The 12,070-nt window shown below is 45.7% G+C and overlaps 1 protein-coding gene and 1 pseudogene across 2 annotated transcripts; one reads left to right on the plus strand and one right to left on the minus strand.

The window, feature by feature from the left end:
- The window catches only part of LOC119951192, a 115,643-nt pseudogene that overhangs the window by 8,265 nt on the left and 95,308 nt on the right, over positions 1–12,070 (plus strand).
- Positions 2,574–5,236, minus strand: LOC119951221 (zinc finger protein 235-like). Of its 2 annotated transcripts, none has more exons than XM_038774261.1 (2): positions 5,101–5,236; positions 2,574–4,481 (listed from the first exon to the last, which is right to left on the minus strand). In XM_038774261.1, exon 2 carries the CDS (start codon positions 4,154–4,156, stop codon positions 3,242–3,244), a length of 915 nt encoding a protein of 304 aa, XP_038630189.1. In that variant the 5' UTR covers positions 4,157–4,481; positions 5,101–5,236; the 3' UTR covers positions 2,574–3,241. The 2 variants fall into 2 exon arrangements, with proteins under 2 accessions (XP_038630189.1, XP_038630190.1); XM_038774262.1 differs by lacking the exon at positions 5,101–5,236 and adding an exon at positions 4,587–4,741.

The following is a 12,070-nucleotide window of genomic DNA, read 5'->3' on the forward strand; positions in this document are numbered from 1 at the left end:
GCCTCCAACCAATTGTTACATCGGTCACTATTCCGATCGCAGACCAGACCCCAACAGTGGCTGGGATACTGGACCAAAACCCCAATGTATCAGTTTATTTGTCAGACTGTGCAGAAAGAATGATTCGCTCCAGGAGTGATCGCATGAAGAAATAGGGCTCGGTTATTTTTCAAATAAAACTTTATTATGGCTCCAATATTAAACATTTTAACTTCACACCCACTCAAACACGACTACTCAATCTCCCATTAAACAGGAAAAAAAATATACAGTTCTCAATCTATCTTACTGTGGGAGAATTGTGGACCCAGAATTCAACTCCTCTCTCCAAATTGTTCTCCAAAAACTGCTCTCTAAACATTTTGAAAATGTCTTTCTGCCTTCCTTGGTTCCACCCAGCAACGACCTCATCTCCCCAAGCTGGAAAACAAATGATCTCTGCCGGCTGCAAAGAACATTAATTCCACAAGTACTTTCCCAGTCAAACCACAGTCCATTAGCCCAGACTGAAAAACACATTCCTTTAACAATTTCACCTTCTGGCTACTAAAAACACCCAGGTCCTGCAAAACAGGATCCTTCTTTAAAATAAAAACAGGACCCCTGCAGTGAATCACACTCTAACCCCACGCTTTTAACCCTTAAATTGCCCAATACATTGAAAATTGAATTTTCTAAAATCTTCCAATCGTCACACCTTCCCCTTTAACAAAAATGAACCAGCTATGTCCGCAGATGGCTTTAATTTTTCTGAAAACATTTTTAATTTTAAATATTTCTCATGATTACATGCAACTTATACTCTGTAATATCATTTTACATTTTTCAACAGGCAAACATACATGCGAGTGTAGTGAGTATAGTCCATTTTAGTCTCTCACGTCACAGTCGTGAGCATAAATTTACCAACTCCTAGATTCCAAAGACCAGGGTGGTCCCCAAGATTACACAAGAAAAGCTTCAACAATTCAGTGATATGTAGTTGCCTGGCTCTGACTGCAGAATTCTTCACTTGATGGTAAGACAGGTTGCTATCGATGCTGCAACATTCATCATCAGTTCTTCACATTTATCAGCTGCTTTGTATTCTGTGTCTGTTGAGGATAGCCAAAAATAATTGGAAACAGATGCAGATGAGATGTTTCCCCTGGTTGGGGAGTCTGGAACCAGGGGACAAAATTTCAAAATAAGGGGGAAGCCACTTAGGTCCGGTCTTGGAGGAGACATTTCTTTACTCAGAGGGTTGTGAATCTTTGGAATTCTCTACCCCAGAGGGCTGTGGGAGCTCAGTCACTGAGTGTGTTTAATGCAGAGACTGACAGATTTCTAAATACCAATAACATGAAATGAAATGAAAATCGCTTATTGTCACAAGTAGGCTTCAAATGAAGTTACTGTGAAAAGCCGCTAATCGCCACATTCCGGCGCCTGTTCGGGGAGGCTGGTACGGGAATTGAACCCTCGCTGCTGGCCTTGTTCTGCTTTACGGGCCAGCTGTTTTAGCTCACTGTGCTAAACCAGCCCCTACACAAAGGAATATGGGGACAGTGTGAGGGAAAAGGCATTGAAGTGGATGATCAGCCATGATCGTTTTGAATGGTGGACCAGGCTCGACTATCTCTACAGCCACCTCTTTCAACACTCTGGGATGTAGAGCATCAGCTTTTGGGGATGTATTAACTTTCAACCACATTAATTTCTCCAGTACTACTTTGTTACTAATATGAATCTCTTTCAGTCCCTGTTGCTCAATAGTCCCTTGGTTCTCTCGTGTTTTTGGGATGATTTCTGTATCTTCCTCCATGAAGACAGACACACATTATTTAGTTTCTCTGCCATTTCCTTATTCCCCATTATAAACTCTCCTGTCTCTGCCTGGAATGGACCCACATTGGTCTTTGCTAATCTTTTCCTTTCACATTCCTATAGGAGCTTTTCCAGTCGGTTTTTATGTTTCGTGCCAGTTTGCTCTCACATTCTAGTTTTTCTTTGTCAGTTTCTTGGTCCTCCTTTGCTGAATTCCAAACAAGTTCCCAATCCTCAGGCTTATTTCTATTTTGGTCACTTCAAGAGCCGCTTCCTTTGATCTAATGGGAACTTTAATTTTGATTTCTGTTCCTTAAAGGAATATATATTTGTTGTATTCTGTAAAATGAAAGTCACCAAGCTGCTCTCCCCTTTGAGAGAGAGCTTACTGGTGATGACTTAATTTGAGGATTACATAGAATTTACAGTGCAGAAGGAAGCCATTCGGCCCATCGAGTCTGCACCGGCTCCTGGAAAGAGCACCCTACCCAAGGTTAACACCTCCACCCTATCCCCATAACCCAGTAACCCCACCAAACACTAAGGGCAATTTTGGACACTAAGGGCAATTTATCATGGCCAATCCACCTAACCTGCACATCTTTGGACTGTGGGAGGAAACCGGAGCACCCGGAGGAAACCCATGGGGAGGATGCGCAGACTCCACACAGACAGTGACCCAAGCCGGAATCGAACCTGGGACCCTGGAGCTGTGAAGTGATTGTGCTATCCACAATGCTACCGTGCTGCCCTACAGGATCACCACACTTCAGGTGAGGGGCAATGTTGAGAAGGCAGGGCCTTCATGGATAACCTCTCTGTTCGGGAATTGAACCTATGCTGTTGGCGTCGCTCCACATCATGAACCAGCCAACTGAGCTAACTGACCACCTGGTAAATATGTCATATTTCCTTTAATATTTGCTATTCCCTGTTTCCCATCAGTTTCCCTATCCACTTCAAACATCTTGCCCCTCATACCCTTAATTTTCTTCTGTGAGGAACACCCAAATAAATTAAACAGAAAAAAACATGAAACCACCACAGTCCATCTCCATGGCAATGTGGCATGCTTTGGGGGTTCCAAACGCAAATTGGAACTAAATATCTTCAAACTTGCAAACACTCTTTCACTTTGTGATCCTTGTGAAATTTAGAAACAATCAATCGCAACAAGTCTCAAAGAGCATCAGCCCACTGGAGGCAACGTCGTGAGACCGGCCTGTCCAGCAGAAAGAAAGAAACAGTCTGACTCACCCCATTGACCAACCATCAGAATGAACAAAATGCAGTCCTGGATGTAATTGAAGCAGAAACAGTAACAGAATCCAACTCCTGTAATCAATTGTGAACTTGTTGGTGTCTCAGCAGGTGCGATGAATCACAGATTTCCTTTCCAGGCTGAGAGCACGAATGGCCTCTGTCCAGTGTGAAGTCATTGGTGTGTCCGCAGGCTGGATGAGTGAATAAATCCTTTCCCACATTGGAGAGCAGTGAACGGTCTCTCCCCAATCTTAACTCTCTGATGTGAGTGCAGGTGGGATAATTGACTGAATCCTTTCCCACACTCAGAGCAGGTGAACAGCTTCTCCCCAGTGTGAACTCGCTGATGGGACCATAGGCTAGTTGAAACACGGAATGCCTTCCCACACTGAGGGCAGGTGCATGGCCTTTCCCCAGTGTGAACTCGCTCATGTGACTGCAGGTTGTCTAACCGATTGAATCTCTTCCCACACTGAGAGCATGTGTATGGCCTCTCCCCAGTGTGAACTCGCTGGTGTTTCTTCAGTATGGATAGCTCAGTAAATCCCTTCCCACATGCAGAGCAGGTGAATGGCCTCTCTCCAGTGTGAACTCGGTGGTGTTTCACTAGTTCAGATGAAACACTGAATCCCTTCCCACACTGAGAGCAGGTGAATGGCCTCTCCCCAGTGTGAACTCGCTGATGTTTCCGCAGGCTGGATAACTCAGTGAATCCCTTCCCACACTGAGAGCAGGCGAACGGCCTCTCCCCAGTGTGAACTCGCTGATGTTTGCTCAGGCTGGATAACTCAGTGAATCTCTTCCCACACTGAGAGCAGGTGAACGGTCGCTCCCCAGTGTGAATTCGCTGATGTTTCCGCAAGCTGGATGAATCACTGAATCCCTTCCCACATTGAGAGCAGGAGAATGGCCTCTCGCCAGTGTGAATTCGCAGGTGTGTCCGCAGGTTGGATAACACAGCAAATCCCTTTCCACACACAGAGCAGGTGAATGGCCTCTCCCCCGTGTGAATGCGTCGATGAACTTCCAACTCAGATGGGCATCTGAATCCTTTCCCACAGTCCCCACATTTCCACGGTTTCTCCATGTTGTGTCTCTTCAGGTCAGACAATCAGTCTTTTCCACACCCAGAACACGTGTGAATGGTGTGACTTTTTTTTCAGGCTGTGTAACTGATTAAACCTTTTTCCACAGTCAGTGCTCTGGAACACTCTCACTTGGGTGTGTGTGTCTCGGTGCTTTTCAAGTCACGCTGATGGTTAAAATATTTTGAAGCTGACAGAACAGATAAACATTTCTCCTTCTAGATTCAAAGGCCGATGATATTCAGGTCCCAAGGAATAGAGTGACTCTGTCACATCGAGAATTACGTTTGAGATTTCGTTCTGTAATTCCTCCTCTTCTAATATCCTCTAAAAAGAGATTACAAAATGAATTTACAAAAGTGCAGGATAGAAATTCAAAACGGACAACTCTCATTTCTATGGCACATTTTTTCCTCTCTCATTTCCCAATACCTGGTCTCCAAACACTACCCCATATGTCGTCTTATTTATATGTCGTCAGGGGCTGGTTTAGCTCACATGGAGCTGATTTAGGTCACTGGGCTAAATCGATGGCTTTTGAAGCAGACCAAGTAGGCCAGCAGCACGGTTCGATTCCCGTACCAGCCTCCCCGGACAGGCGCTGGAATGTGGCCTATACCCGTAACCCAACAACCCCCCCCCCCCAACCTTACTTTTTTAGGACACTACGGGCAATTTAGCATGGCCAATCCACCTAACCCGCACATCTTTGGGTTGTGGGAGGAAACCGGAGCATCCGGAGGAAACCCACACACACACGGGGAGGACGTGCAGACTCCGTGTGAAGCTCAAGCTCATTCAGAGTGAGGAGCAACAGCTTTGCTGGGCAGGAATGAGCAGGTCAACAAGCTCAATTTCCAAAGTCTGCAGGCAGACAATGAGGGAACTCTGACTGGCTGGCGGAGAAGAGTCCTTCCGGTCCTCCCAGTTTGCCATTGGTCAATACCTCTGCATGAGGGTCAAGGGGGCGGAAACTCTCCGCACATGCGCATCTACCCCGCCCCTTGAACATGCGCAGTCCCGGGGAAGGGGGAGCTCTGGCGGGAACCGTCAGCCGGTTGCCTGGAAACCTTGTCTAGCGGATGTACCGGGGGAGGGGGAACAATGGGGACGGGACTGCGCACTGGAACCCGCAGACGTCACCGTGGAGCAGAGTGATTGTTATTGGTTGATTCAGGAATTGAATAGTGACGTCCATTGTGACGTCACAATTCGGAGGTTGGACAATGAGTTTCAGACGAAAACTTCCTCCTCATCTGGGAGGAGGGCTCAGTGTTTCCCCCTTTCCATTTCCTTTCTCATTCTGGGGGGACATTGGGGACTTACAGCAACTGAAGGGAAAGGAAGTGAATCCAGGGAGGGTGCAGACTCTTGAAAGCTTGGCCCAGGTCTCTCTCTCCCTTAAAGACATTGACATCCTTTGCTCCCTCAGCTTGACAGCTTGCCATTGCCAGATGCCTGCTCAGCAATCCTCCGCTCCCGACTGGCCGAGTTCCTGACGGCGTTGAACTAACCTATTGCCGGTCGGGATGCTTGCGTGGCTGCTGCGGTCTTAGTCCGTGGCTGCCCTGGTTGGGGGTGGGTGGATCCGAGACTGGGAGGGGGCCTTGTAGGCGGCCGGGGATTTAATGTGCGGGGTTTGAGGGTCGGGCGCGCTCCCGATCGGGGGGTTACATTCTACGGTCTGGCTCCGTGGCCCGAGTCCACCATTGAGCACAGGGCGGCTGCTGGAGGCCGCCACCGTGCGCAGCCTCTAACCCAGAGGTCTGGGGGCCCGTATGCAGCAAAAGCTGCAAGATTCCCTCTGGGTCCCTGCTAGCCCCCTGGAGGGTGATGAATTTGTTTAACTTTGTTGCAGGAATTTCAGGAGTAAAACTCCCCGTTTTTTGCTGGCGTGGGGACAGACTCAATAATGGAGAATCCAGCCCCCTGTCTATTTCTTTCAGTGTTTTGTAGGGTTCAATGAGATCCCCTCTCTAAAACTCTAGAGCAGGGGTGGGCAAACTACGGCCCGCGGGCCGCATGCGGTCCGCCAAAGGTCTTTATGCGGCCCACCAAGATCAAGTCATAAAAAAAAATTTTTTTTTTTTCTAAGTAAGGTTAATTGGTGGGGGGCTGTTGGGTTACTGGTTTAGGGTGGATACGTTGACTTGAGTAGGGTGATCATTGCTTGGCACAACATCGAGGGCCGAAGGGCCTGTTCTGTGCTGTACTGTTCTATGTTCTATATGAGGCGCCCAGAATCATAACCGGGTGAAGCGCCATTTTTGAAAAGTAGAGAAAAAGAGGGCTAAAGGCAGGATGCCGCCGGGGGAAGCGCTGAGGTATATGCCGCACGCTAATTGGTTACAACCGGAACTATTAATTAATATACTATGCGGCCCTTTAAAATTGTGAATTTCTGAATGTGGTCCTTGCACGGAAAAGTTTGCCCACCCCTGCTCTAGAGAATACAGGCCCTGTTTCCCCAATCTCTCTTCATAGGACAGTCCCGCCATCCCCGGAACAAATCTGGTGAACCTTCATTGCCCTCCCTCAATAATACCTCATTGGCAATAATACCTTTCCCAAGGTAAGGGCAGTAAAACTGCACACAGTACTCCAGCTGTGGTCTAACCAAGGTTCTATACTATTGAAGCAAGTCTTCACTATTCCTGTTCTCAAATCCTCTTGTGATAAAGGCCAACATCCCATCAGCCTTCCTAATAACTTGCTCCACCTGTATGTTAGCCTTCAGTGACTTATTGACAGGACACCCAGGTCCCTTTGTACATCTACACTTTCTAATCTCTGACCATTTCAGAAATACTCTGCTCATCTGTTCCTCCTACCAAAGTGATAATCTTACATTTTTCCACATTATATTCCATCTGCCATGTCCTTGCCCACTCACTAAGTCTGTCCAAATCCTCCTGTAGCCGTTTTACATCTTCCTCACAACACACATTCTCACCGAGCTTTGTGTCATCCGCGAACTTGGAAATATTACATTTGGCCTCAATCCAAATCATTGTATAAACTGTGAACAGCTGGGGCCCAAGTACTGATCCTTGTGGGACCCACTAGTCCCAACCTGCCAACGTGAGAATGACCCATTTATTCCTCCTCTCTGATTTCTGCCTGTTACCCAATCCTCAATCCATGCCAGTATATTACCTCCTGTCCCATGTGTTTCCATTTTGCTAACTAACCTCGAGTGGCACAGTGGTTCGCACAGTGCCTCACAGTGCCAGACACCCAGGTTCGATTCCAACATCGGGCGACAGTCTGTGTAGAGTTTGTACATTGTTCCAGTGTCTGTGTGGGTTTCCTCCGGGTGCTCCGATTTCCTCCCACAGTCCCAAGATGTGTTGGTTAGGTGGATTGGCCACTCTAAATTGTCCCTAGGTGGGGTTACGGGGAGAGGCTGCGGAATTGTGTCTCGGTACAGTGCTCTTTCACAGGGTCGGTGCAGACACGATGGGCCAAATGGCCTCCTGCACTGTGGGGATTGTTGATTCTATGAGCTCCTGTGGAGTATTTATCAAAAGCTTTCTGAAAATCCAAGTGTATTACATCCACAGACTCCCCGTTATCAATTCTGAGAGTAACATCCTCAAAAAACCCAAATGGTTCATCAAACATTATTTCCTATTCCTAAATCCACGTTGAATATCCTTATCCAGGTGTTTATCACATCCTTTATAATAGATTCTGGTATTTTCCCAATACTGATGTCAGGCTAACAAGTCTGTAGTTTACCGTTTTCTCTCTCCCTCCCTTCCTGAACAACGGGGTGACATTTGCTACCTTCAATCTGCAAGAACCATTCCAGAATCTTTAGAATTGTGGAAGATGATCATCAATGCATCCGCTATTTCTATAGCAACCTCTTTCAACACTCTGGGATGTAGCATATCAGGTCCTGCGAACTTGTCAACCTTCAGCCCCATTAATTTCTCCAATACAACCTTACTATTAATAATTTCCATCAGTTCCTCATTCTCCCGATTCCCTTGGATCTCTAATTCCGAGAGATTTCTTCTATCTTCCTCAGTGAAGACAGACACAAAATTTAGATTCTCTGCCATTTCTCTATTCCCACTACTATAAATTCTCCTGTCTCCCTGTAATGGACCCACGTTTGTCTTAGCCAAATATTTATTTTACGTACCTATAGAAGCTTTTACAGTCCACACAAAACCACTACTGTTGGTGGTCTATAAACAACTCTTACCAATATTTGCTGCCCTCTGCTGTTTCTTAGCTCCACCCAAACAGTTTCCACATTTTGTATTTGTGATCTGAGATCCTCCCTTACAACGGAGCATCACCTCCTTTTCCTTTTTCCCCACAGTATTAGTAAACATAACGATCATACCTTCAGTCCCGTCATCCAAGTCATTTATATAAATTATAAAAAGTTGAGGCCCCAGCACTGATCCCTATGACACATCGCTAATCACATCTTGCCAACCAGAAAATGACCTATTTATGCCGACTCTCGGTTTTCTTGTAGCTCATCAATCATTCACTGTGAAAGGCAGTTCTGGGGTTCAAGCCTGCAGATTCAGATTGGGAAAAGAAAAGAATGGAAACCTCTGGAATGAATAATCACTTTGGACTGGTTCTGAGACAATTAAGTTTCAACTTCCGGGGTAGAGTAGAGAATAATTGTGGAGTGGGATTTTACATTGTACTTACTTTAATGCATAGGTTTCCTTCAAAAATAGTGTTCAGTTAATGTTGCTTCTATTTTGTTTGTTGCAGCAAAATCATAAAGAAGTTTTGTCAGGTGATCCTTTAATTTGTTGACTGGGAATTTGATTTTTTAATATTAGTTACTGGTCTTTACAGAGATCCTAATCCATAAGTTTTGACTTTCCATTTGAGCCTCCGGCACCTTTCTGTTTCTATTGCTCGTGTCAATGACAGCCAAGCGACGGAGCGGAGGGCTGAATTTAGCTGGAACCTGCGCTCCAGTTGGGAAATTGCCACGGGTGTGACACTAATAAAGAGACAGGAAGGTGCTTGAAGACTGACTGGAAAATGGGCCTCCAACCAATCAGGGTTCGGTTGTGGGGTAACTGGGGCTGATGGGGTCGTGACCCCCAGGTTCAGTGCTCCTGTGGGGAGTCAAGGGAGCAGGGTACAGGGGAGCTGAAGAAAAACATTTGGGTCTAGAACATTGTGAGCATGTTTTTATTCTGGTTATTCTTTTACTCTGGTTGTCATTGATCCTCAAGTCATTTTCTGATTTTTTTTTTAACCCATGTTCTGCTTCATTAATAAACTTGTTTCATTAACATTATTTGTTTTTTTTTTGTCTTTTTCTGATTAAATTCATTCACTTTGGGGAAAGTGGATGAGAGGGGTTGGCAGGCTCTTTAACAGAGACTGAGCCCCTCTAAGGTAATTAGCAAGGGAGCCAGAGGGGTGGAGGAGATTTGATTTTTCTTTTGACACACAATGTTTAAAAATGATATTCAGGGATGAACTAATTGATCCACGCTCTTTGAGCAGGGAAGGAATGTCAATAAAGGGAAACCTGGAAATGTGGTTTATCTCGATTTCCAGAAGGTATTTTCCAAGGGGCCACATCAAAGGTTATTACACATAATAGGAGCTCATGGTGTCGGGGGTTAACACATCAGCACGGATAGAGGATTGGTTAGCTCACAGGAAGCAGAGAGTAGGTATAAATAGGTCATTTCTGGGTTGGTAAAATGTGACAAGTGGAGTGTCACAAGGATCATCTATATTAATGAGTTGGGTGATGAGATTGAATGTATGGCGGCTAAATTTTCTGATGACGCAAAATAGTTTGGAAAGTAATTTGTGAAGTGGACATAACGAGTCTGCAAAGGACGTTGAGTGAATGGACAAAACTTGACAGATGGAGGATAACGTGGGAAAATGTGAATTGTCCACTCTGGCAGGAAGGATTAAATAAAACAATATTATTTGAATGGTGAGACATTGCAGAACGATGAGGTACAGAGGGATCTGGGTGTCATTGTACAGGAACCACAATAAGTTAGTTTGCAGGTACAGCCAGTGGCTCGATCGAGTCCTTGAACAGTTTAATCAGACTTTATCGAGTGAGTTGAAATCACTTGGGAAGCACAATGGAATATTTCTGTGTATGGCAAAGGGACTGGAATATAAAAGTTGGGATGTTTTGCTGCAGTTGCACAGGGCCTTGGTGAGACCATATTTAGAGCACTGTGTACAGTTTGGGTCTCCTTATTTCAGAAATGAGATAGTTGCATTAGAAGCAGTTCAGAGGAGGTTGACTCCCCGGATTCCTGGAATGAGGGCGTTATCCTCTGAGGAAAGGTTTGACAGGTTGGGCCTGTATCCATTGCAGTTTAGACGAATGAGAGAGGATCTCATGTGTTTCAATAAGATCATGAGTGGAATTGACAGAGAGATTGCTGAGAGAATGTTTCCCCCTTGTGGGAGAGACTAGAATTAGGTAACATTGCTTAAAAATTAGGGTCTTCCAATTTAAAAGATGGATGAGAATATTGTTTTTCTCCTGAGGGCCGTGGGTCTGTGAATCTCTCTTTCCCCAGAGAGTGCTGGAGGCAGGGTCAGTGAATATGATTTTGGATTGAATTTGATAGATTCTTGATTGACGAGGGAGTGAAAGGGTGGAGGAAGGAAAGTGGAGTTAAGACCATAATCAGATCAGCCCTGATCTTATTGGAGCAGCCTCAAGGGGCCGAATGGCCTGCTCCTGTTCCTATGTCTGAGCAGTAATATCAAAGTGCAGCAGCATTCCCATTACACTCTGGGTAGAAGCACCATCTCCAGGTAAATGCTCCCTGCTCTGCCCCAGATGCCATGGTCCCAGTCAGTGGAATATGTAAAATCTCAACAAATCTCTGCTCGGGGAATCCCTTCTTTTACATTATTACATCACAAAGTCTATGGGGACTGATTTAACCCAATCATTGCCGAGCTAACATTTGAATGGACCAATTACAAAGCCTGTCATTGAACCATCTGTACCCGCCCAAGCCACGTCAAACTCTCAAACAATCATCTTCCCCACGCTCCGTCCCCAGTACAGGGAGTCAGCATTCCCATGCCAAGCAGTGAAAACATGGTGGCCTTGACAGCCAGGTGTTGTCTAGGATTCCAGGCACTCTTGTTTTCTCTGTCCTCTGGGAGCTGATTATCTCCCTGTTCCCACACAGCAAGTCGTCTGTTCTCAGCTCTGCTCGATTTCTGCTGGAGTTTGGTCCCTTTTACACCTTTCGGATCAGTAAAACATTTGGTCAGTGAAGACCCCAAACCACAATTTCCCATCCTGTCACCTGTCAACCATCCTTACCCAGAGTGTAATCACAACAGGAATAAAAACAGGAGAAGTGTAACAATCAAATTCAAAATAAATCCACAGCCAGTCATAGAATTTAATTTAATGTTCACTCATTAGCAAGAAAACCCAAAGTAGGGAGTCCCCCAGGAATCTTACAGTCCGCACCTTGAGGGGGAGGAGAACTCTCTCCAACCCCTCACTCAATTTCATTCTGTTATTTTCCATTTCTGTTCCGGCCCTGCCTGGATCAACATCTACTCGATCTTTTCTTCTCTTGAAGGAGCGCAGTGAGTTCTCGGTCACTGGTACATAAGGACAGATGCTTCAAGCAACATATCAAACATGCATGTAAAGATTCTCCAGCTCTCTCTTCCCCCATCTAACTGGTGGACAGTTCTTACTCACTATTACTTCTCAGAGGCCCTTTATTGTCCCAATCAGAGTTTTCACCGCTGGCTTGGCCCAGCATTTATTGCCCATTACTTGATGCCCTTGAGAAGGTGGTGGTGAGCTTCCTTCTTGCGACGCCGCAATTCTTGTGGCATTAATACATCCACTGTGCTGTTAGAGATGGAGTTCCAGGGCCCAGCGCTGATGCATCCACTGT

The sequence above is a fragment of the Scyliorhinus canicula genome, chromosome 17 (genome assembly GCF_902713615.1).
Source record: "Scyliorhinus canicula chromosome 17, sScyCan1.1, whole genome shotgun sequence".
Taxonomy (NCBI): Eukaryota; Metazoa; Chordata; class Chondrichthyes; order Carcharhiniformes; family Scyliorhinidae; genus Scyliorhinus; species Scyliorhinus canicula.

Excerpts from the sequence above, each read along its gene's own strand:
- LOC119951221 (XM_038774261.1), bottom strand. The coding sequence starts at position 4,156 with ATGGAGAAACCGTGGAAATGTGGGGACTGTGGGAAAGGATTCAGATGC.